This window comes from Cervus elaphus, chromosome 19 (genome assembly GCF_910594005.1).
Source record: "Cervus elaphus chromosome 19, mCerEla1.1, whole genome shotgun sequence".
NCBI lineage: Eukaryota > Metazoa > Chordata > Mammalia > Artiodactyla > Cervidae > Cervus > Cervus elaphus.
Window position 1 is genome coordinate 87761551 of NC_057833.1, and position 25658 is coordinate 87787208.

A 25658-nucleotide genomic window follows, 5' to 3' on the forward strand; every position below is an offset into this window, starting at 1 on the left:
CTGGACAGTTTTGTCTCACTAGATACTCAGTCAGCATGGCTGTATCACTGTGTTCAAAATAAGTTCCCAGACTATACAAGCTGATCCTCCCTCCACTCACTCCTGAGTAAACTGTAACAAGGAATTCTGAATAATCTGCATTACTCCTTCTCTCCCCGAGCACTGATGCAGACAATATACAATCCAAGAGTGGAGGACAGACAATCTATAGAACTAGTCAGATGTAGGTGAGGGCAAAGCAAATGAAATGAGGTGGACTATATATGTTTACTTTTGTTTTCCTCCAAATCCCCACCGAAATGACACTAAAGGGATTCTTCTTTAAAGCACAAACTCCCAAGGACACATAAAAAGGCAGAGGAGAAATCACTATTAATAACAACACTTTGTGAAGCTTGAAAGCTGGTGAAGGAGTTAAACTCACTGAAATAAACATTCAGTTAAAACACTAGAGAAGACTAATCCCTAAATCAGGAGTCAAGACAGCATAGAAATAACTCAATTCACACCTCAGCAGTGTCTCATGAAGGGCAGTATTAAAGCCAGTAAAGAAATCAAACTGCTTAGGTCTATCTAAGAAGCAGTTAAGACACCCCAGGTCCTCACGCCTCCCCCCATCCTCTCAACACACATGGAAGACAGAAGGCTTGTTTTCTAGAGAACGTAAACAAGAGGGTCTCCAGCCTGAGGGATACTTACACACCCAGCAGGAATACTGAGTGGCAAAAGGAAAACAGGAGATTATGAGAATGGATACTTAACTAAATGTTTGAAACACTAAATACGGGAGACACCAAGCTGTACTCTACTCCCCCCTAGCATGATGGTGATTGGGGAGCTTCTCTGTAAACTAACCAGTCAAAGGGGCTAGACTTAAAAATACTAAAATGTCAATGTGGGTTATATGCCAGCCTGAGCAGTGCTTGGTACAATATTAAGTGCTCATTAAATTTACTAAATGAACAAATTCATTAGATGAAGATACTGACATTGAGGTTTCCCAATCAAATGGCCAAGCCACATCACATATTTTAAGTTCATACTCAATAAGTTCAGCCATAAACTCAGATCTTTTGACCTGCTTCTTAGACCTCCACTCTTAAAAAGGTGCCCAAAGATCATCAGACCCCTGAGGAAAATCTTTAAAAGGAAAGACAGAAATCAAACCAATAATAGCAGAACCAATAACAGTAATCTGAAGAAAGCATACCAATAAGGGAAAAAGAAAACTTCAACTATCACTTATACCCTAACAGAGGGTATGAAGAGAAACTTTAATCCATAAACAAGATTTTAAAAGTCGAAGAATAACAAAATGAGAAAACCAGTGCAAGAAGTCCAACATCTGAATAACAGTTCCACAGAGAGAATATGGAAAACATAGGAAGGAAAGCAACAGAAACATGATTCAACAAAATCTCTCAAAAATGAAGGAATGAGCTTCCAATTAAGAGAGCTCATCTAATACCCAGCAGAATGAATGATAACTGACCCCTAAAGCAGGGCCCACCATCATGATAACATTACAGAACAATAGGAACAAGATCCAAAAAACTTCCAAAGAGAAAAAATAGATCAGGTACCAAGAATCAGGAATATAAATGGTTTAGACTTCAACAGTAACTAGAAACTAGAATACAAAATAGAATTTTTTCTTCAAAATTCTGAGAGAAAACCATCTCCAACTTAGAATTCTATATCCAGTTAAGTGGCCAAATATATTCTAGGGTAGAACAATGACACTTTCAGATATTCAAGGTCACAAAAAAATTTACTTCCTATCCATAAAAAGCCTTTTCTCAGAAACCTACTGAAGGACATACTCCAGCAAAATGAGGGAGTAAATCAGGAAAGAAGACAGGGGATATAGGAAACAATGGCTCAAGCCAAAGAGAGGCCCCAACATGATGGGGAAGGGATACCCATAATGAGGGAAAGAATCAGTTCAGCCTGAAGTAGACTGAACACACTGAAAGGAGATAGCAAGGGAATCTGGAGAAGCAGCAGAGTAGGAAGAATAACCCTAAACATATAGAAAAATAAGCAAAGTTTAATAAAAGAATCAATTATTAACTCAGGGAAAACAACTGAAAAAAGGCAAAGCTATAATATGGCTCAGCTGTGAACAGGGTTTAAATAGTCATAGTAATATAACAATGGATACTGATCTAATCAAAATTATGATGTAATGATTTAAGTGGCATGTATGTTGTTGAAATAGGGTGAATGAAAGAAAGAATAAATTCTTCATTTTCTACAGTCTGGGAAGTCCCAAGAAATACCTAAAACTGAGAAACAGTAATATAATAAGCATGTTAGACATGTGGAAATAAATGCCAATAGCCAGCAAAAAGAATTAAAAGTGATTACCACTAGGGAGTAGAAATGAGAGAAGGGAGAGGGCTGTTTTCTCCTAAGCCTTGCAAAGCTTTATAGTTTGTGCACATACATAACTTGGATTTTAAAGCAGCACTTTTCACAAAAGTCAGAAACAACTGAAATGTCCACCGATAGAGGACTAGATAAAGATGTGGTACATAGATACAATGGTACACTACACAGCCATAAAACAGAATGAAATAATGCCATTTGCAGCAACATAGATGGCTCTAGAGATTATCATACTAAGTGAATTAAGTCAGAAAGACAAAGACAAATATCACATAGTATCACTTATATGTGGAATTTAAAATATGGCACAAATGAACCTATTTAAGAAACAGAAACAGATTCATAGACATAGAGAACAGATTTATGGTTGCCAAGGAGGGGAGAGGGAGAGAGATGGATTAGGAGCTCGGGGTTGGTAGGTGAAACCATTTTGCATAGAATGGATAAACAACACCCTATTGTACACCACAGAGAACTATACTCAATATTCTGAGATAAACCACAATGGAAAAGATTATAAAGAACAATGCATATATGTGTGTAACTGAGTCACTCTGCTGTGTAGCAGACAGGCACAACACTGTAAATCAACTATGTTTCAAGAATAAACCAGCTTTGATTATAAAAATGCTACTTAAAGGAAAATACTCATCGCTAATGATAAATTTTATGTGCATTTTACAGAAAGAGAGAAGCTAGCTAGGATAGAGAAAAATACAGCATAAAAATGAAAATACTGATAGAATGTAAAAGAAATCTACAGAAAGGGAAGACTAGTAAATCACCTTCAACATATAAAGGGGATATGAAGGACAATGAGAAAGGAAAAGGAAGCATATTAACAAGTGACTTAAATTTATAAGAGAAAGTCCACTGCCATAAGGAAATCAGTGACAATTAAGAAATAAAGTTCTTCAAATTCTAACAACCGTTCTTTCAAATTGCTGGCTTTAAAAACACACACAAATAAACAAACAACCCCCCTTACCTGCTTTTCCAAGAAGTGTGCAACTCTGGTCCTCTGCTCTTTCGGGATGGTTGGAAGGACCTTATCGGCCATGCTGAAGTCCCTCCGCATGACGGCCGTCTGGTACTCCAGCACTGAAACCAGCAGGGAGTAGCTAACGATGTTCAGTTCCTTATCCCCCAGATAAAGCCTGTTGTCTTTAGGAATATAGCCCAGGAGATACATCGTTCTGTGAGAGAAATGGAAACTAATTTAGAATTAAGCCCAAATCAATACATACTCTTTCCCTCCCTCCCTCCCTCTGCCTCTTGCTCAAAATCTTTTCATTTGATTGATGCAGTTTTAGTTAGCAATTCAGTTCAGTTCAATTCAATTGCTCAGTCATATCCGACCCTTTGCAACCCCATGAGCCACAGCACGCCAGGCCTCCCTCTCCATCACCATCACCAACTCCCGGAGTCCACCCAAACCCATGTCCATCGAGTCAATGATGCCATCCAACCATCTTATGTTCTGTTGTCCCCTTCTCCTCCTGTCCTCAATCTTTCCCAGCATCAGGGTCTCTTCAAATGAGTCAGCTCTTTGCATCAGGTGGCTAAAGTATTGGAGTTTCAGGTTCAACATCAGTCCTTCCAATGAATACCCAGGACTGATCTCCTTTAGGATAGACTGGTTGGATCTCCTTGCAGTCCAAGGGATTCTCAAGAGTCTACTCCAACACCACAGTTCAAAAGCATCAATTCTTTGGCGCTCAGCTTTCTTTATAGTCCAACTCTCACATCCATATATGACTACTGGAAAAACCATAGCCTTGACTAGATGGACCTTTGTTGACAAAGTAATGTCTCTGCTTGTTAGCAACTGCCACCTATTTAAACCATAACACTGAAAAACCAGGCCTATCATTGTTACAAGCCAGCAATTGGTTTTATTTTTAAAGTATACTTTTAAATTTAGGATGTTAAAAACAAAAGCAAAACAATAGTCAGCTACCTGTCCAAGTGGGCAATGGTGACTATTTCTCCTCCGACGTAATAATTTAATCTGTTCACAGAACTTGTGTAAATGAAGCAATCGCCTACCCACAGCCCTGTTTTCACAATTTCCTGAATCTCACCAAGAACCTACAGAAAGAAAATGAAGCCTGTTATTATCTTATTCAACAACAAATAACAAACTGTCAATAACAAAAAACTGAATGTAATTAGGGGTGATGGATAGAAAAACAGAAGCAACGAAAGAATCCTATTTCAAGAAAGAAAATCTTTCTTGGAATGTCTATCTTCTTTCTTCATTTAAGAACAGATTCCTGGGATGAGCATCTATAATGTAAAGTCTCACTGTTGAGTCAAAGCTATAATCTAAGAAAGTGCTGATTGAAATTCCTAACATACATGAGATTGGCATAATAAATATTTCATAAAATCTTCAAAGACACCTCCACCACGGTTTATCTTTATATTTGAAAGTCCATTTATTTTTTTAAAGATAATTATAGACTCTCTTATTTTATTTTTTAAATGGAGGAAAATTGCTTTACAATATTGTATTGGTTTTTGCAGTACAACAAAGTGAATCAGCCATAATTAATATATATATCTTCTCCCTCTTGAGGCTCCATCCCTTCTCCACCACGTTCCACCCCTCTAAGTCATCACAGAGCACCAGGCTAGGCTCCCTCTGCTTGAAAACCCATTTTAAATAACTCTAGCTAAACTGTCTTAGGACCATAACAACTTCTAACTTCCTTACTGAAAAACAGTCAAAGTTGGTCTAAAGATTTCCTATAATCAAAGCACAAATCTCTTTTAACAAATACTTTCAAACCCTAATCTCTGAGCCAAGACTTTAATTTTCACATTTTACCATAACTCTGTAAATGTTTATTAAGTCTTCCCAAACCTAACTGACAATAAAATGTTCCAATGAGTGAAGTTCAGCTATAAGTACATAATTCATTTAAAAACAAAGCTAAAGTTTTACTGATGCAATTACCTCAAAACCATCTTCAATGCCATCTTCAGTAACTCCTTCATGTGTTTCCTGTGCAGCCAAGACTTTTTCCGACAGATATTTAAGGATAAAAAATGACTCCTCAGTTGCAATACAGACTAGCTCTCCAGAGTCAGACCAGAAAATCTGCGACATGACAAACAAAAACACAGATAAATGATTTTGGAGTCTATGTGAATGTGACAAACTGCATATGCTGTTTCTTACAAGATTTATCTTCTTACATTAGGATAATAAGCAAGCACTTAATCTGATATATATACACACACATACACACACACACACACACATTTGGGAGGGTGGACAGGGCGCTGCTGTTTTATTTACAGAAATGGGAAGCCCTGAGGGGGCAGGAAGGAGCGCTGGCAGGAAGTGCCAGGTGTACTGAGATTCAGAGGAGCACGAGACTATTCCCAACTGCTCCACAACAGTGTTTCTCCCTCCCTCCCACCCCCATTATGACCCCCACCTCAAACCCTCTTTAGGCATTTTTTCCCAATCCCTTTCCTTTATGAAGTTTTAATGTCACAGATACTACACATCTGAAAGTGAAAGTTGCTCAGCTCAGGTCTCCTGTGTTGCAGGCAGGTTCTTTACCGACTGAGCCACGAGGGAAGCCCACTATCCATCTATACACTGTGTAATACATAAACACACACACAGTACACAGACACATAACAGGTATAAACATAGGAACATCTATGCTTTACAGATAAAGCAGTACTTTTTCTTATCAATTGGTTTCAGGAACCGAAGTCTGCCCCCTTGAGGATGACGCCCCCCCTTGCTGAGAATGCAGACTCTAGAAATCAGAACCAGGACCCTGGGAGGTATCTGTCTCCAGAGATAATTTCCTGACAATGAAAGCTCTCAAAGAAGCAGGCAGATTTAAAGGTAGAAAACTGTCACTGGTGAACGGCCACCTAAAGTTTAAACAGCCGTTATCAGGTAACGTAGGCAAAGGCTTTCTGAACTGCGTGGGAGACTTGCGGGTCTTGCCACGCCAAGAACTCATTGACTTTTCCTCTTCAAAGCATTAAAGCCATTTAAAATACGACTAGCATTTGGCATTTGTACAACTCTTTATACTTTTCAAAAAGCCCAACATCTACTGCCTTATTCAAATACCCCAATCTTCCTTTTTAAAGCAATCCTGAGGTAAATGGCCCCATGTCCAGCACAATGGGACACGGACAGCAGGGTACCAGGGTATTTCTTGGCCTCGGGGACCCAGAGTTTGTCACAAAGAGGTACATTCCAAAAACAGCAAAGACGGAAGCTCACGTGTTTGGGTTGAATTTCAATTCTGCGTATGAGTTCTGTATTTTCCCAGTCATAGAAAGCTAAGCCATTTACAGACCTGACTCCCAGTAAGAAGCCTCCATAGATACCTACAAAGAACAACAAAATATTTTCAGATCTTCAGATGTTTTTGAGCCATTACAAAGTTTCTAAAATTGTATCATATATAAACAGCACTTACTTTCAGCTCCAAAGTCTGGTTTAAATGATTTTTTTTCCTTAAAGTTCTTAAATATCTTTACAACACTGTTGCTCTCTCTTATTGCGTATCTGGGGGGAAAAGGAAAGCAATCATAGCCTATTACATATATACTAAACTGTAATTCCACCAAATATTACAAGTATCTTCAAATGTACTTGAGTAGTGAATTACACAAAAATATAAAATTAATATCTGAAGATTCACTAATATATTTTTTTCCTAAGAGATCAGTGAACTGCTTACAGTTGGACAAATAATGAATGGGCTTCACAATGTCTATTACACAAAATACTAGGGCTTACAAACCATTTTAAAATATCCAAATGTCCTTCAGCAGGTGAATGAGTAAACCAACTGTGGTCTATGCATACAATGGAATACTACTCTGCCAAAAAGGGAACCAGTTATTGATCCATGCAACAAGTTGCTGTTTAGTTGTTCAGTTGTGTTTGACTCTTTGCAACCCTATAGACTGTAGCCTGCCAGGCTCCTCTGTCCATGGGATTCCACAGGCAAAAATCCTGGAGTGGGTAGCCATTTCCTTCTCCAGGGGATCTTCCCAGATAAGAGATCAAACCCGCACATATCCTGCATTGCAGGCAGATTCGTTACCACTGAGCAACCTGGGAAGCCCATGTAACAACATGGATGCACCTCAAATACATTGTGCTGAGCAAAACAAGCCAGACAAGTATATACCACACAACTCCACTGACGAAATCCTAAAGAAGACAAATCTAGTCTAGTGGGGAACAAGGATGGGGTGCTGACTATAAGAGAAACAAGGGGATTGTTTTTGAGGTGACAGAAATGTTGACTGTGCTGGTGGTTACAGGCTACAACCATTTGTCCAAATTCGCTGAAAGATACACTTAAAACAGTGCCTTTTATTTTGTATAAATTATTCCTCAATAAAAAGTAACTTAAAAAAACAAAAACTTTTCTAAGTGGCTCACTAGTCAGTCATGCTTAGCAACAACTTAATAAATTGTGTATACTCAGGCCTCTCTCTTGAAAGGGGGCTATGGCTGGATAATTAAGAGTATATGAGAAAGGGATGGAACAAGTACTTTGCTCCAACAGGAAAGATGCTGAACAGGGAGGGTCTGGGCTGGATAAACCTGAAAAGACGGAACTATCAAAACAGAGGGAGACATGTGCTGAGAGAGGTATGGCAATTCACGAACTATAACTGTGCTCATGGTAACAAAGTACTTTTTAGTATATGGGACTGTGCATAAATGAGTTTATTTAGGAAACTGATGAAAAGATCTTACCTCTCAGTGACCTTTTTGTTAAAAACTAAAAAGCACGCATCTTACTGAGCAATGCCTAAGTTACCCACTGTTGGCAGAAGAGGCAACACAAAATGTGAAGAAAACAAAACCAAGAAAACTGTGTAGATGTAATTCAGTGTGTAGTCTGGAGAAAACCAAAGCCCCCATGTTTATTACATGCACCAAACGAATCAACAAGGAACCAGTCAATAACTATCTAGTATAATATTGAGAGGTAGTGTTTTTATTGAGACAATTTTATGAACATTTTGAATTCAGACAGAATTTGTTAAGAATAGGAAATAAGTAACATCATGAAAACTCATTTTTGTGATGTTTTATCACAGATTCATTACGTTTTTTATCATGATTACATTAGAATCTAGCGTCTCTCCAAGTGGCTCAGATGAGGGCAGCAGCAGCAGCTCAGGATGCAGGTTCTGGAGTGGGGGTGGGACCTGCCAAGGTCTTTATCTGAGGGCCTACTCTGCCTTCAGCCCTGCCGTGGGCTCCACCAAATAAAAATAGGTATTGGGTCCCCAGTTTATTATTGGGTCAGACTGAGTGAGCCAGCTCCAAATTGAGTATAAAAAGTTAAACAGCTCATGCTGCACATTTGCCCCTGACTAATTCTCCAACACAGGTCTGGTGAGAACTGGTCTTCAACATGGAGAAGCACAGCCTACTGAGCCTTGCAGACCTCTTCAATATAGCTGCACACAGAATGCCCACTGGCAATCAGGGGCAGCTGATATGACAGAGCCAAAACTTACTCTGAAGAATCGTGGGCCCACGCGAACTCCTGGGCAGACCCAAAGCTCTTGTTCCTCAGTGCCATCGCCGTGTAGATGATGTACTCGCCATCACCACACACCACAACAAACCTGCAAGTTTGGAAAGCCGGGTAGGAGGAAGTACAGAGGACCAATGACATGCAGAAGATAAGAAACAATGATTTATCTTGTTTCTAATATGGTGAAATATTTCTAATAACAAACGTTATTTCAGTTAACTGTTACAAATGAACCTAATATCCTTTAAAGTTATATTTCTTGGAATCAGAACTAGACATAAATATTACACCCAACAAATCAAAAGCAGATTATGAAGATGGGGTTACTGCTGAAAATATTATTGCAATGGCCTCTCTTAAAACAAAGGGTCAGGAAGATAAGAAAGGCTGGAGACATATAGGAGAGGACTCCAATAATTCAACTAGCATTTGCTGAGTACTCAGATACCTGGCATTTTGCTCATTACATCTACACCATAAGAAGGCATGATCTTCTGATCTTCTTGCAAGCCTACCATCATTTTAAAGCTGATCATTCAAATAAATGAAAATATCTTACCCCATTTTTTACTGACTGTTAAATTTATGATATTTATAATAAACATGACATTTTTAACATTTGATAAGAAAAAAAGAAAGTTGCATAGTCAAAATTTTCTCAACAGACACATTGGCTGTTATTAGACTGCCAAAGGTGAAATATAAAACTTAAGCAAAAAATGTTTTATGATATTAAGGGGAAAATATGTAATGTGTTCTTACTTTTCATAAGAAAACTTTATTGCAAGTAATTATGGAGACCATTTACTGAACAAGGCAGCATACTTGGTTGATATACTTGGTCTTTTTTAATACTCAGGAGAGCATTATAAAATGCTCAGATCTACTGTAAAATAATTTTTAAAGCTTACACATTTAAACTCATTGTATGAGAAACTTTTCTTTCACAAGATGTTCAGTGCTTTACAAATCTTAAGGGAGAAACAAAGCTGAGATACAAATTACAGAGAAGAAGCAGAATTATTACCTTTCCTAAAACTTTTTCAAAAGACAAAGACCTCACAACTCTTCTTAAGAGCAATGAGTCAGCAAATATTTAGAGAGCACCTACTAAGTCTCAGATAAGACAGGATTCTTGCCCTTGAAGGAGCATAAAGACATGTCATAAGGACGCATACCAACACATGTGAAATAGAGTCAACACAAAACTATTCCACTGTTCACAACTGTGCAGTGGGAAAGGCCAGGAAGGCAATTATGCTTCACCGTGCATGCAGACTAGATCAACAGGACTGGCTGCTTGCCACTGTGTTGAGGACTGTGAGGCCAGGGCAAAAGCTCAATGAGGAATGCGCATCACAGGGCAGTGCTGGGACAAGCTGTGGATATGCAAACACACATAGAGGCCCAGAGGGAGATTCTGGTGGTAGCTTACCGCCCGTTAGGATTGTGCTGAATAGTCTGAGGGTATATTTCACAACTGCCCATATCTTTTACTGCCAGTGGTAGTCTTTCTCCATCTTTAATTTCAGCATCTCCCATTGCTTTTAGGTTGGCCTGTTGGACTTCTGAATGTTTGGCCCAGATTATCTTTCCATTGGCATCCATGGACATGGCAGGTTCCTCCCGACCAAGCTAGAGGAATGACAAATGACTTTTAGCCGCAAAAAGGAAAACAAATGAAACTACAACAAAATAAACATTTTCTATTTTCATTTAATGGAGGGCTCCTTTCTTCCACTTAACTCTCCTCTACAGTACCTAATCTTTTTTAGGTACATAGCTCAATGACAGAGTGCCAGTTTAACAAAACTGGTGACTTAAAAGAAAACTGCTCCCCCTGTTTACCCCTATTCAGAGACGGTGGAATGAGAGATTACCTTAACAATGATGCTCCCTTCATCATAGCCCAAAGCAACGTTATTGGACCCTCGCAGGCTGGCTACACACCATACTCTCTCCATTCCATAATTCAAAGTACTCTCAAGGCGATAGGTGCTTGAATGCCAAATACGCACGGTTCCTGAAAAAACAATGTGAATAAGCCATTTGACTTGAATACCCAACAATGAACTGTCAGGTGAACTAGCCATGTGGAAGTCTTTATATTCAAACACAACACACTTCCTAGAAGCTTCATTTTTGATCTCTGGTCTGTGACTTTACAAAGCAACATAAACATATAATAGAAAGTGCATAACAAGCTAAAACAAAGAAACGTAATTTTTATGTGTGAATAATGACAGGATTCCTGGGTACAGTGCCTACTACATGCCAGATGCTTTCTATGTTATTTCTCCACATCCTTTCACTACAATCCTATGAGGTAGGTATATCTATTCCCATTTCATAATGTACCCAAGCCACACATCTATGAAGTGGCAGAGCCTGAATCTGATCCTGGGTTTTTAAGACTCCAAAGCACAGGCTTTTTCCGTTTTCTGCTAGCACTTCTAGGTGTCCTCTTATGTACCTAACAGAGTCAAAACATATCAGAATCATGATGATGATAATGATAATAACAATGTCCTTGTACTGTTTTAGAGCTTAAGTAATCTACTCTAATAAACAATATCAAAATCTTTTGAAACTTCCAATGAAAATGCAGGGCACTAAGCTGGCTTAAATATCCACTTAGCAATGAATGATAAGCATAGGAATAAATATACATTTCTAACTTACCATCTTCTGAACCTGTGATGATAATTGGCAGCTCAGGATGAAAACTGGCACAAGACACATTTTGGGCATGTCCCTCCAGTGTCTGTACACAAGTTTTATTCTATAGTCAATACACAGAAAACACTCTCATTAGTGGAAAACAATAACTCATCCTTAATTTTCCCAGAGCACAGATACAGAATCAATGGTAATGGTCATAACAATCTAAATAGTATTCAATACAGAGATTTTCGAAAGAGAATCATCTTATTGTGTACATGTTTTCTCATTGATTGTACAGACAAAAGTAACTATCATATTTAAAGAAGAAAACATACACACACAAACACACACACACACACCCTGAAAGAGTTGGTTTTCATCTAAGTATCAGTCCCCCAATTTCCTAAGATGTCTTTAATGTTTTTATCCTGTATTTAAACACAGATTTGAGTATCTCACTATAAGTGGTTTTCTAGGCCTCATTTTATTAACTATTCGTGGCTATTCTGATGTGAGAAACAAAAATATAAAAATTTAAAATCTTGGAGATAAAAAGTGTAGTAACAAAAGTTCATAACCAGGTTTACAAGTCTATGTGGCAAAATGATAGCACTATTGTGATGTCTGACATTAGTCACTAGTATGGTAGTTTTGAAATACAAGTGGAAGTCTGCCAGTGAGGATACTAAAGGATGCAAGAATTCATTTTAATTAAAATCTTGAAATTTCTCATTTCTAGTAGTAAATGAAAAATAAACATGACGGCATTTTATTTTTAAAATCTTAATAAGCATTTGTTGTTATTTTCATGAGGAATTCTGAGACCACAGTTTAGGTACAATTCCTGATGCCTTAACTTATTATACCCAAAACAGAGTTCAACAACTCAAGTTTGAACTGTCCTATAAGAAACAGTGAGAAGTATATCTAACATAAGGCAAGTAAGCTATGAAAAAACTGTACCTGATAGTCCCATATTTTCACAAGACGGTCATCTGCTCCTGAGATGAGGTATGGCTTGTCACCACCACTGTAGTAATCAATGCAATTCACGCCTTTCTCATGTCCCTCCAGAGTGAAGTTTGGTGATGATGAGCCCAGCTGCCACACCTTCAGAGAGCAACAGCATCTGCCAGTCAACATGGGGCCTTCATTTCAGAAGGCAGCTCCACCACACCCCTGACAGTCACAGAAATGCCAAAGCCCAGGAGAGAAGCTGAAGAATGCTCATATTTTTAACCCACTTGTTTGGGTTCTTCCTCACTTTACTTGAATTTCCAGGGGGCAGAATCACTATGGTATTCTCTGAAATGCCAATTTCCAGGCTTTATCCTAAGAGATCATGATTCAGTGGAACTACAATGAAGTTCAGGAATCTAGATTATCAACAGACACCCCAAGTGTCTTGACTTTGAGAAACACTACTTTAAGGGTAGGAAATGATGTTATGAGAGAGTTATTAATAACACAAAGCTAATGAAAATGGACTTAGTAAGATATATTAAAAGGAGAAAATTACTGCTTTAATCAAAAAATTAAAAGTATGAAAAAGCAGTCAAATATTACTCAGCACTGCTATTGAGCTTTATCTTTACAAACATTTATTTTGTATGACTACTACATGGGAAGCCCTGTGGGTAGTATAAAGGTATGTAAACAAACTTTACTAGAGCCAAAGGTAAAACAATTTTGTCCTCAGGCTATATCTAATTTAGTGAAGAAAGTTTGAAACTAATTTCTAAGTTTTCAACCTATGTCAAAAGCAAGGATAATCTAATAAAAGAAAAAAAATAAAGTAATTCAAAGCCCCAAGATACTCAACATGTTCCATTTAATAACAAGTTGTCAGACAAACAGAAGATAACATTTTATACAAGTTAAAGGAAAACTAATAAAAATGTTATATAGATGTAAGCCTATTCATGTAAGCAAAGTTAAATCTATGTAAATAGAAATATTTTAAATATTATAGTGGGAAAAGGAATATATTTGCACTCACTGCAACATGTACTAAACATCAAATACAGACAGGGCACTGTGCTGCTTGCTAATGTTTGTCTGCTTGTGGGAGGAGGGTAACATACGGTTCCTGCCCCAAACATCAACATTTCAGGTATAAAGATTTCCCATTATTATTCAACAGGAAGACCATAATAGAGGCCAAAAAAGAGAGAAAGGAATGAGATGAGAATGGCTCTGTCTAGGGGTGAAATGGATGTCTGACGGGAGCTTCTAAGAGTAAAGAACTGCTAAGCCTTGAAACATGAGTAATTCTCCAGAAGAAAAGAAATCAAAAAGGGAGAATAAAGAATACTGTAGGCAGAGGGACCAGCTGAATGAGGTAAGGTTCTGTGCACATTCATGGCCTCTCGAGAAAATGGTGAGAAGACCAGGTTTACAGGAGATGTCTTGTAACATTAGCTAAGGTTGGTCTTGGAAACCCTTTTATTCCATACCAAGGCAACTGGACTTTACCCTTAGATTGGGAACTGATAAGACAGAACCCATGTTTTAGAAAGATAACTGGTAGTGGTATGGAGAAATGGAGTAAGAAAAAGAGAAAGGGGGCAGATGAAATAGATTAATAATCAGCAGAAGGCAGCAGCAAATACACTAACAAAGAGGAAAACAGTGACTTAGAGAAGACACAGGCATTTTTTTACTCTGGGTTTGCAGAGGTTTAGAACTCTTACAATATATTGCTTCCACATGGAAAAACACCCCTCCATTAAGAGCACTGAGTTGCCACACCATTTTTCTAAACAGAATATGCCCTTCTGAATCAAAATAAGAAGTTTTATTTTGCTTCAAAATGAGCTTTTGAGAGAAACTTTTCAGATAGAAATAACTTTCTGGGAAGCCAGCAGTAAAATACCTAACATAAATATATCTCACCAACAAGCATAAAGGACACAAACAATGGGCACCTTACCTTGATTGTCCTGTCCAAAGAAGCACTGGCAAACTGGTTGTTATCTTTAGGGTTGATCACAATCTGCATTACATAATGGGTGTGTCCTTCAAACACTTGTGAGCAAGACCATTTTTTATCCCAGTCCCAGAGTTTAATAAGCATGTCATCTAGACCAAAAGAAAGTCTCCAGTTAGTTGCAATTTCTATTTCTTTCATTCAGAACTAAGGTGCAGAATCTCTGTGCCTTTTTAAGGAAGAAAATCTAACACAAATCATATATTCCATGACTTACAGACACAGAATCAGAACTGGACAGATTTTTCAAAATGCTTATTCTAAGAATAATTTTAACTTTCTGAAGAATGGAGATAAAAGAGATTACTAACAGCAAATATACAAATTTCACGGAAAAAATTGAAAACAGACTCAATGGGCTTTACAGAATGATGAAAGAGCAACATAAGTTTAATTAGAGTCTAAGTATGACTGAATAATGATGACAATGACTATTTCAGAAACAAGCATTTCTCTTTTAATCAGTTCAGTTGCTTAGTCATGTCTGACTCTTTTCAACCCCATGGACTGTAGCACACCAGGCTTCAATTGGTTAAAAAAAGTTCTGAATTACTTCTCAATTTCTAACTTAAAAATGTTTCAAAGAGCTAATACCAATTCAGTGCAACTTGTTTTAACTGCCTTCCAAAAAGCTCCACAGCTTCATACATAATACCAAGGTGCAAAGTAGTCTGAATATAAAGATAAAACTGACTAGAGTGTGGCAATCTGCCAAAAACTCACTCACTCACTCACTCACTCACTCAGCTTTCTGTTCAGCAGATGTTTCAGCATCTAGACCTTCAGGTCTTCCCTGACAGATTTTACACAAATCCTAAGTAGAGCTGATATTCATTAAAATACAAAAGCAAGCAGCACTGATAGCACGTTAATGGATTTAAATAGTTTAAAGGCTGCTTGGAATTAGAACTCTACTTGTAACAGCAGTAAATGAATTGCATGTCTCACTGAATGAAAATGAATTACTCAGAGACCTACATGACCAAAAGGGGTCATCTCTTACCACTGCTGGTTAGAATGAAAGGCTGGGTTGGATGAACAGCAATACAGCGAATATAGTCTGAATGTGCCTCAAACATATGAACTCTCTCCAGAGTGTTGTAATTGAACACTCTAATCTGCATGTCATCCTAGAAATGGAAATTTAAAAACCATCATTACTCTTATGAAGTAAATTGCACAAAAAAATATACTATAGGCTCAAGGTATCAAGTCCAGACTTCAAAACACTGCACTAATTAACAAAAGAAAGCCAGAATCAAAATTCTGCAACTCATTTAGGTAATCACTGACCAATTCAGAAATGGGATTAGAAATTCATATGCTAAAAAAGAAAAAAAAAGAAATTCATATGCTTACTTACCGCTCCTGTTACAACCCAATTCTTCCTTGCAACAAACTTTGCAGCTCGGACAGGAAGATCACATACTTCAAATGTTTTCACCAGTGTCTTAAAAATGTAACAAGAACACACCACTTTGAGTTATGAGAAAATAACTGAAAAATCTATTCTGTTATATTTAAAACATCCAATTATTTAGATCACTTCTAATCTTAAAAATATTCTCTAGCTAAAATATAAAAGCAGTTGAATGGAAAACATTGACCAATCATCTTTTCTTTAACAGATTCAAACCTAAAATACTTACAAAAGAAAAAAGAAAGCATATGTCCACAAGATGAAGTTCCCCATCCTCTGTGCTCCAGTCCTTCCCTAGTTTTCTAGCCCCATTCTCAGCTACTCTCAGTCTTACCTTTGCTCCCATTCCCTCCGCCTGAAAACCCACCCAGAGAACCTTATGCTCCACTTTCATAACATAGCACTTTCATAATTACATGTTTAATGTCAGTCTTTCCTGCTAAGCCCCCTGAGGGTGGGAATCTTGTTCACCACTGTATACCTAGAGCCTAGAACAGCGGATGAAAAATAACCCATGTGTAATAAGTATTTATTGAATGAATTAGCTCTTAGTTTTCTTCTTTTAAAAATTAAGCCCATAAACTCATAAAATAAACTTATAAACAATATACAATTCTTTTGTATACTTCAGCAATATACTTCCATACAGAAGCTGTTTCTTTTTAGTGATGAATTAAGTGATTCTTAATTCTTCACAGTGATTAAGATGTCCTTTAAAGCTGCTCAGGATATAATTATATACACAGGATAGAAAGCTGCTCAGAAAAGAATTATACACACAGAATGAAGGTGGAAAACTAGAACACCGTGCCAGGAAGAACAGCAATGAATGCATTTCTTTGTCCTCCCACTTTGATGCTTTGTTCTTTAAAATTCTGAAAGTCAAACTATCCCTTCTAAAAAATTATTTCATTCTTTTTTTATATATATAATTTATTTTTTGGCTGTTCTGGGTCTTCACTGCTGCACAGGCTTTTCTCTAGTTGTGGAGACTGGGGGCTCTTCTCTAGTTGTTGTGCACGGGCCTCTCACTGTAGTGGCCTTTCTTAAAGCAGAGCACAGGCTTCAGCAGTTGCGGCACACGGGCTCAGCAGCTGCGGCTCCTAGGCTCTGGAGCACGGAGTCAATAGCTGTGGTGCACGGGCTTAGCTGCTTTCCGGTATGTGGGATCCTTCCGGATCGGGGATCGAATCCACGTCTCCTGCATTGACAGGTGGATTCTTTACCACTAAGCCACCAGGGAAGCCCCAAACTATCACTTTTCTATCTCTGTTTCTGTACTAGAGAATAATGAAAAGAGCATATTCTGATTGATTAACCATGTGTACCAAATTTAAATATAGGAACTGGTTCATAAGAACCGTTGAGCCCAATCTGGCTTCCTGAGCAAGACCTCAAAGATTCTTCAGAAAAGACTGAGTAAGTGGGGACATGAGCTCCAACCTGCACAACCATTACCAGCTGACTGTGATACAGACACATGGGAGCAGGCGGAACATGCAACTTACAAGATGACATGGTAATGCACAAAAGCTCTTAGTTCAGTTCAGCTCAGTTGTTCAGTCGTGTCCGACTCTTTGCGACCCCATGAACCGCAGCATGCCAGGCCTCCCTGTCCATCACCAACTCCTGGAGTTTACCCAAACTCATGTCCATTGAGTCGGTGATGCCATCCAACCATCTCATCCTCTGTCGTCCTCTTCTCCTCCTGCCCTCAATCTTTCCCAGCATCAGGGTCTCTTCAAATGAGTCAGCTCTTCACATCAGGTGGCCAAAGTACTGTAGTTTCAGCTTCAACATCAGTCCTTCCAATGAACACCCAGGACTGATCTCCTTTAGGATAGACTGGTTGGATCTCCTTGCAGTCCAGAGGACTCTCAAGAGTCTTCTCCAAAACCACAGTTCAAAAGCATCAATTCTTCAGCACTCAGCTTTCATTGTAGTCCAACTCTCACATCCATATATGACCACTGGAAAAACCATAGCCTTGACTAGATGAACCTTTGTTGACAAAGTAATGTATCTACTTTTCAATATGCTGTCTAGGTTGGTCATAACTTTCCTTTCAAGGAGCAAGTGTCTCATTTTCATGGCTGCAATCACCATCTGCAGTGATTTTGGAGCCCCCCAAAATAAAGTCAGCCACTGTTTCCACTGTTTCCCCATCTATTTGCCATGAAGTGATGGGACTGGATGCCATGATCTTAGTTTTCTGAATGTTGAGCTTTAAGAGAACTTTTTCACTCTCCTCTTTCACTTTCATCAAGAGGCTCTTTAGTTCCTCTTCACTTTCTGCCATAAGGCTGGTGTCATCTGCATATCTGAGGTTATTGATATTTCTCCCGGCAATCCTGATTTCAGCTTGTGCTTCATCCAGCCCAGCGTTTCTCATGATGTACTCTGCATATAAGTTAAATAAACAGGGTGACAATATACAGCCTTGACATACTCCTTTTCCTATTGGGAACCAGTCTGTTGGTCCATGTCCAGTTCTGTTACTTCCTGACCTGCATACAGGTTTCTCAAGAGGCAGGCCAGGTGGTCTGGTATTCCCATCTCCTTCAGAATTTTTCACAGTTTATTGTGATCCACACAGTCAAAGGCTCTGGCATAGTCAATAAAGCAGAAATAGATGTTTTTCTAGAACTCTCTTGCTTTTTTGATGATCCAGTGGATGTTAGCAATTTGATCTCTGGTTCTTCTGCCTTTTCTAAAACCAGCTTGAACATCTGGAAGTTCACGGTTCACATATTGCTGAAGCCTGGCTTGGAGAATTTTGAGCATTACTTTACTAGCGTGTGAGATGAGTGCAATTGCGTGGCAGTTTGAGCATTCTTTGGCACTGCCTTTCTTTGGGATTAGAATGAAAACTGACCTTTTCCAGTCCTGTGGCCATTGCTGAGTTTTCCAAATTTGCTGGCATATTGAGTGCAACACTTTCACAGCATCATCTTTCAGGATTTGAAATAGCTCAACTGGAATTCCATCACCTCCACTAGCTTTGTTCGTAGTGATACTTCCTAAGGCCCACTTGACTTCACATTCCAGGATGTCTGGCTCTAGGTGAGTGATCACATCATCGTGATTATTTGGCTTGTGAATATCTTTTTTGTAGAGTTCTTCTGTGTATTCTTGCCACCTCTTCTTAATATCTCCTGCTTGGTCCATACCATTTTTGTCCTTTATTGGGCCCATCTTTGCATGAAATGTTCCCTTGGCATCTTTAATTTTCTTGAACAGATCTCTAGTCTTTCCTAATCTATTGTTTTCCTCTATTTCTTTGCACTGATGGCTGAGGAAGGCTTTCTTATCTCTCCTTGCTATTCTTTGGAACTCTGCATTCAAATGGGTGTATTTTTCCTTTTCTCCTTTGCTTTTCACATCTCTTCTTTTCACAGCTATGTGTAAGGCCTCCTCTTAAGGAGGCAACAAACTCAGGGATCTGCTGTGCAGTAAAAAATAAAGCAGCCACAGCACTAACAGTCATGGTTCAGGTCTACGTTAAGTGCTGTGGCTGATACAAATGACCTAAGGGATGGCCTTCCTACTCCAGAAGCTAAACAAGATAAAGAGGATGAAACACTATACACTCAACATATAAATCACCAACGAGAAGTAAGTAAATAAAGAAATACTTGTATGGTGCCTGACAGGGTTTCATACACAATTTTATCTAATTTAATTCTGACAATCCTGTGAAGTAAGAAAGGCCACATATCACCTTCATTTAGGTAAGTAAATCAAGCCTCAACATGGTTAAGTCTTGCCCACATCATTTAATTAGCAGGATGGCTTCAAATTCTAACATACTGATTTTTAAACTGCTGTACCCATCACCGCAAAGAGTATATAATTCCTCCTTATTTGAAATTCAAGAACATTTGAATTTACTCCCAAAAAACCTTTTTGGCTCTTTCAAGCATCTTGCTCTCCATATACATGAGTGCCAAGTAACTTCTGTTGGTGATAAAGGAAGAAAAGCAGGGAGAACCAAAACAAATCAACCATTCAACAAGACTTACTGAGTATCTACTATGACCTGACTGTCAGGTGCCCACTTGAAATAACAACGGGAATTGACACTCGGAAAATCCCTGTCCTCACAGAACCTTCTTTTCTTGAAGGAAAGAAGGAAATTTTAAAAATTACCAGTGAGGTGAATTATGAAGGGGGAAGCAGATGGCCCTGCAGAAGGGCACAGAAGGGTACAAAAACAAAGATGAAGCAAAGCAGATGACCTGAATCACGCAGTTACATTATAGTAAAAATGAGGGAAGTCCACCTGGGCTTTAGAGCATACCATAGTGAGAGGAAGGAGAGTGAGAGATGGTGAAATGGAGCTGACAGAGGGAACCCCTAGAGGCATGGTGGGGGTGGTGGATGCACCAATATATCTGTTAAGCATAAAATCAGAAAGATTTTAAACATTTGGATAGAATAGATCCCCTACCCCACCAAAAGCAGTTAGCAAGCATACCTTCCACATCAAGGCAAAAGGAATTCACAAGATTTGAAACTGCAGAGGACAGAAATTCTGAATCAGTGATATACTGATAAACGGAAAGTTTATTATTCAGTAGTTCAACACATAGTTACTGAGCACTTATTGTGTGTCAGGTAATGTCATAGGCACTGGGATACAGCAGAAAACAAAATGTTAACGTGAATAAAATATCACTGGTGGGGTCCTGGTTGAAATGTGCAGTCCTTACTGTTTCATTAGAATGATATAAGCTGAAAGGGTGGTTTTAAGTTTACTTTTGAACTTGGTTCCTCCTACAGCCTATTTTTGCCATCTTAAACCCCTCAAATCTGAATTTTATCTGGATTTTAAAAACTTAACCTTGGATGTTGGGGATAATTATTGTATAAATAGACATAAAACTGTATAGTATAGTGCTGACTATATGTTCTATACCTTGAAAGAAAAAGATTAAGGATGGCCAAGAAAGACTGGAAAAAATAAACTAAGTTAAAAATATATTACTTACTCAGATGAAAGCATTTAAGACAGATAATCTGCAAAAGACATATTTCCACATGTAATGAAAAGCTGACTGCAAACATCTCTCTGATATCGTCTATAATCTGTATGGCTGCCTGAAAGTTATCTGCATCATGCATTATATTAAGCATGTGGGGGAAAATCAGTAAAAGTAAAAATCCCATTATAAAGATTTTTAGAATATTCACTGAATGGAAAATTAAGTACCATTAAATACTATTATCTACAGCAAGTGATCTTATATTGGTCAGTTTCTTCAAAGAAGAGCTAATATACCTACATGAGAACTTAATACTTCAATATTGGATACAATAAGTCCAGAATAGTTTCTCCCACAAGCTCTATCTTCATAAATGTTAGCTTATATTAAAAATACTTTGTACCAATTTATTTGGAAAAGCAGTATACACACACATACTACTAGACTGTTATATTTATCCTCTTTCATCATAAACAGTCTAAGACAGTATTTCTAATAAAGTCCTTAAAAATTTCTACCTGTGTTTCATGATTCCAAACGCACACGCTACCATTGTAAAGACTCGCCAACATCCATGGCTCTGTAGGATGCAAATCCACACTCTTAACTCGATCAGATCGAGCAGTAAGTTTTCTCTTGATATCAAGTCGCAGAGGCTAAGGACAAACAACATGAAAAATAAGCAAACGAAATGTTACATTGCTATGTCAAATGAAACATGTTTGCAATCTTAAGTAAAAAGTCCATTAACATGCCTACAAAACAATTCAGTTTTTACTCTGCGAAACTGTAGCCACAGTTTAAAGTCTAAAGCACCTACTTATACACTCATACATACAAAAAATACGAGTATTTAAAAAACTTTAACTTACAGCAGCACTTGTCAAACTTTTTGGTTTATGGACACCTTTACAGTATTAATTTTTGAGGACATTAAAAAGCTTCTGTTTATGTGAAAGGTGAAAGGGTTAGTTGCTCAGTTGTGTCCAGTTCTTTTGACCCCATGGACTGTAGCCCACCAGGCTCCTCTGTCCATGGAATTCTCCATGCAAGAATACTGGAGTGGGTTGCCATTCCCTTCTCCAGGGGATCTTCCCAATTCAGGGATCGAACCCGAGTCTCCTGTATTGCAGGCAGATTCTTTACTGTTTGAGCCACCTTATTTATGTAGATTATATTTATTAATATTTATCATGTTAAAAACAAAAACTGAGACAACTTTAAAATATTCATGTATTAATTCATTTTCAAAAACAAACTAAACCTATTCACATTAACTTAAATAAAATAACTAGAGCTTCGAAAGAAATTTAGTGATAAGAGTAGCAATGTTTACAGTTTTGCAGAACTCTTTAAATTCTGACTTAACAGAAGACAGTTCATTTCTCATATCTGCTTTGGCCCTCAATATGTTGTGATATGTTGTTTTGGTTGGTATATGAGGAAAAAAAACAACAAACCTAGCTCATAGACACAGAAAACAATAGATTGCAGCTGCCAGAGGTGGAGTGTAGAAGAGGGAGAAATAGGTAGAGGGGGTCAAAAGGTACAAACTTCCAGTTATAAAGTAAATCACGGAGATGTAATGTACAGCAAAGCAGTTAATAATACCGTGTTGCATATTTGACAGCTGCTAAGAGAGTAGATCTTAAACATTCTCATTACAAGAAAAAAACAAACAATTTTGTAACCATGTATGGTGACAAATGTTAACCGGACTTATTGTGGTGACTGTTTTACTATATATAAGTATCAAATCATTATACTAGACACCTAAAACTAATATAATATCATGTCAATTATACCTTTACTATTTTTTTAAATTGAGTTCTTCAGAGAATAGTAGATTTATTTTGGCAATAGTGTTAATAGTAAATGCCAGACAATGTAATGTGGGATCAATAAGGGTTATTATATACATGTCCATGAAGGGCTCTGGAGTCAAATGGGAATGTTTATAATATTTTAATGGATTTAAGTTATAATAACCAAATGGAAATTAGGAGAATTTGAACCAAAGCTAAAATACTCTCTCTCATCATAAATACTAATAGGTTAAAAACTGTTTTTCAACCTGGATTTATCATCCAAACCACAGAAAAAAAAATGATTTGAGTAACTATTTTCTCAGTTCTTCCAAGGATGGCTTTTTAGGAGAAAAGTTAATTCATTATACACACTGATGGCTTATGGTAGTAGTCTCAGTTCTCTCTTGGAAGCAGATATGAGGAAGACTGATCTAAAACATGTTTCTCCTTCAGCAGGTTTTAAACACAACCTAAGAGTTTACTTGGCAACTTGAGTTACTATCAAATTTTTATTTTTGCTATCTTCTGTGATGTTCATGAATGGGAGAGAAATTTAACATTACTTTTCTACACAAATGAAGACTGCTAAATGATTTCAGCAGAGGTAATTTCTTGAGACAAAGCAAACACCTCACAAGGCTCTTATCATTTTGGACTTCTATCAAATCTGGGTCACTGACTACTTTGAACCTGGTTCTCACTTTTATAAAGGCCTCCCCTCCTTCTGGCAACAACCTCCACCTCTTACTTTCCTTTAAAAGATCTAAGTTCTCTGGCTCTTCACAATCGCCACAAAAATATCTTCTCCATCTCAAACGTTCTACTTTCAAACCATTATCTTCACATTCCTTCCTGAAGCAGGACTTTTCACTTCATCTATTTCTGAATCTTGCCCCATTAATTACCTTCACAGATATTAACTTTTTTTCTGGTCTCTCCATAGTTAGCAAACATGATGTGTCTATTATATGCCAGGAATCATGGTGGAAGTTTACATAAGCCAGCATATCTCATACTTTTTCTCCAGCAAATGAGGAAATTGTACACTTTTAAACTATGCATATTTTACCATTAAAAAATGTTTTAAATGACTGATTACTGAGTAAAAGTGAAGGTGGCCCGAGGTACAAAGCAACACCAGTATAACAACATGCCCCTAATGCACAATCTCAGTTTTTAAAAGCACAGCCAAGGGCTCTTGCTGCATCTCTCCCAATATTTTAGTGCCTACTTTGAAAGAGACATTGTATTAGGGACTGTGGAATACCAAGATGAGTAAGGTACTCATAAAAGTGAGTGAAAGTGGCTCAGCTGTGTCTGATTCTTTGCGACCCCATGGACTATACAGTCCATGGAATTCTCCAGGCCAGAATACTGGAGTGGGTAGCCTTTCCCTTCTCCAGAGAATCTTCCCAACCCAGGGATCAAACCCAGGTCTCCAGCATTGTAGGCGGATCCTTTACCAGCTGAACCACAAGGAAAGCCCAAGAATACTGGAGTGGGTGAAAATGAAAGTGAAGTTACTCAGTTGTGTCCGACTCTTTGCAACCCCAAGGACTGTAGCCCACCAGGATCCTCCTTCCATGGAATTTTCCACTGGAGTGGGTAGCCTTTCCCTTACTTCAGGGGATCTTCCCAACCCAGGAATCGAACCAGGGTCTCCTGCATTGCAGGCTGATTCTTTACCAACTGAGCTATCAGGGAAGATACTCATACTGCAGCCTTAACTCTAAACATCTCCTTGTATCTCCCCAAGGCTGAAGGCACTTAGGACTTAGCTTAACTGTTACTGCCATCATATAATCTCTTGGATTACCCTACCAGAAGTATCCTTTCCCTACAGGATCCTACAGAATTTAACGTTTAATATTTGTGCACATGTCTGTTTTTGGTTTCTAGAGTAGATGCTCCTAAAGAGCTCATTCATGTGCCATATTCAGCACATTATATATTTGGGTATGGGAGGCTTCCATGGTGGCTCAGCACTTAAGAATCTGCCTGCCAATACAGGAGACATGGGTTCAATCCCTGAGCTGAGAAGATCCCCTGGAGAAGGAAATGGCAATTAACTCCAGAATTCTTGCCTGGAAAATCCCATGGATAGAGGAGCCTCGGTGGGTCCATGGGGTCACAAAAGAGTTGGACATGACTGAGCAACTAAACAACAACAAAAGAGGTTTAAGATAGTATAATCAAGATCTAAAGAATCATGATGGGCTGAAGCTTCAGTTCCATGACTCATCTCAAATGCATGACAGTGGGCAAGTTTACTTAACTTCCCTCAGGTTTGATGTATATAAAACTATTGACTATTATCTATCCCTTAGTGTAATGAGAATTAAATTCAGTATTAAGCAGTAAGAACAATGCCTTGCCTATTTTAACCACTCCATGAACATTTATAACTTACTCTCCCACCTGCTATGAGAATTAGGAAGCAAATGTTTAGCAAAATCCATAGCACACAGTAAACACTCTATGGTAAACGAGTGAACAAATTTACATTTAAAATCTTCAGTAAAAGATTTTAAATGTGTTAAAGAATGAAATATTTAATCATAAAAATACTCTTAAAAGAAAACTAAATTAGGCAGATGCAAGGGGCTGTTTCCAAAAATGTCCATTTTGAAAACCACAGCACACTCCAGAGCAGGTCCTTGGTAATACAAGGTAGTAGGACTTAAGTTTTGTTCTGGGGCTCTTAATCTGGGGACCCAAGAAAGCTCATGAATGAGTATTGGTGGGTGACAGTATCTGTGAGTGAGCCCATTAAATTTTTATGCAACATTGTGTTTCTCTACGCATTTTTATGGAAATATTCATAACGTTCATAAGTTTACCCAGGGA

General features: G+C 38.1%; 1 protein-coding gene across 2 annotated transcripts in view; it reads right to left on the reverse strand.

Moving 5' to 3' along the window:
• COPB2 (COPI coat complex subunit beta 2) overlaps positions 1–25658 on the reverse strand; it is a 32631-nt gene that overhangs the window by 5686 nt on the left and 1287 nt on the right. For both annotated transcript variants that reach the window (XM_043873918.1, XM_043873917.1), the window contains exons 2-15: positions 21522–21659; positions 15962–16048; positions 15602–15728; positions 14542–14690; positions 12573–12719; positions 11628–11727; positions 10826–10968; positions 10381–10580; positions 8926–9036; positions 6855–6943; positions 6656–6762; positions 5354–5497; positions 4352–4482; positions 3380–3587 (exon numbers count right to left, since the gene is read on the reverse strand). In XM_043873918.1, coding sequence (XP_043729853.1) covers positions 3380–3587; positions 4352–4482; positions 5354–5497; positions 6656–6762; positions 6855–6943; positions 8926–9036; positions 10381–10580; positions 10826–10968; positions 11628–11727; positions 12573–12719; positions 14542–14690; positions 15602–15728; positions 15962–16048; positions 21522–21659 — 1881 coding nt within the window. The remainder of the gene's footprint in view (positions 1–3379; positions 3588–4351; positions 4483–5353; positions 5498–6655; positions 6763–6854; positions 6944–8925; positions 9037–10380; positions 10581–10825; positions 10969–11627; positions 11728–12572; positions 12720–14541; positions 14691–15601; positions 15729–15961; positions 16049–21521; positions 21660–25658) is intronic.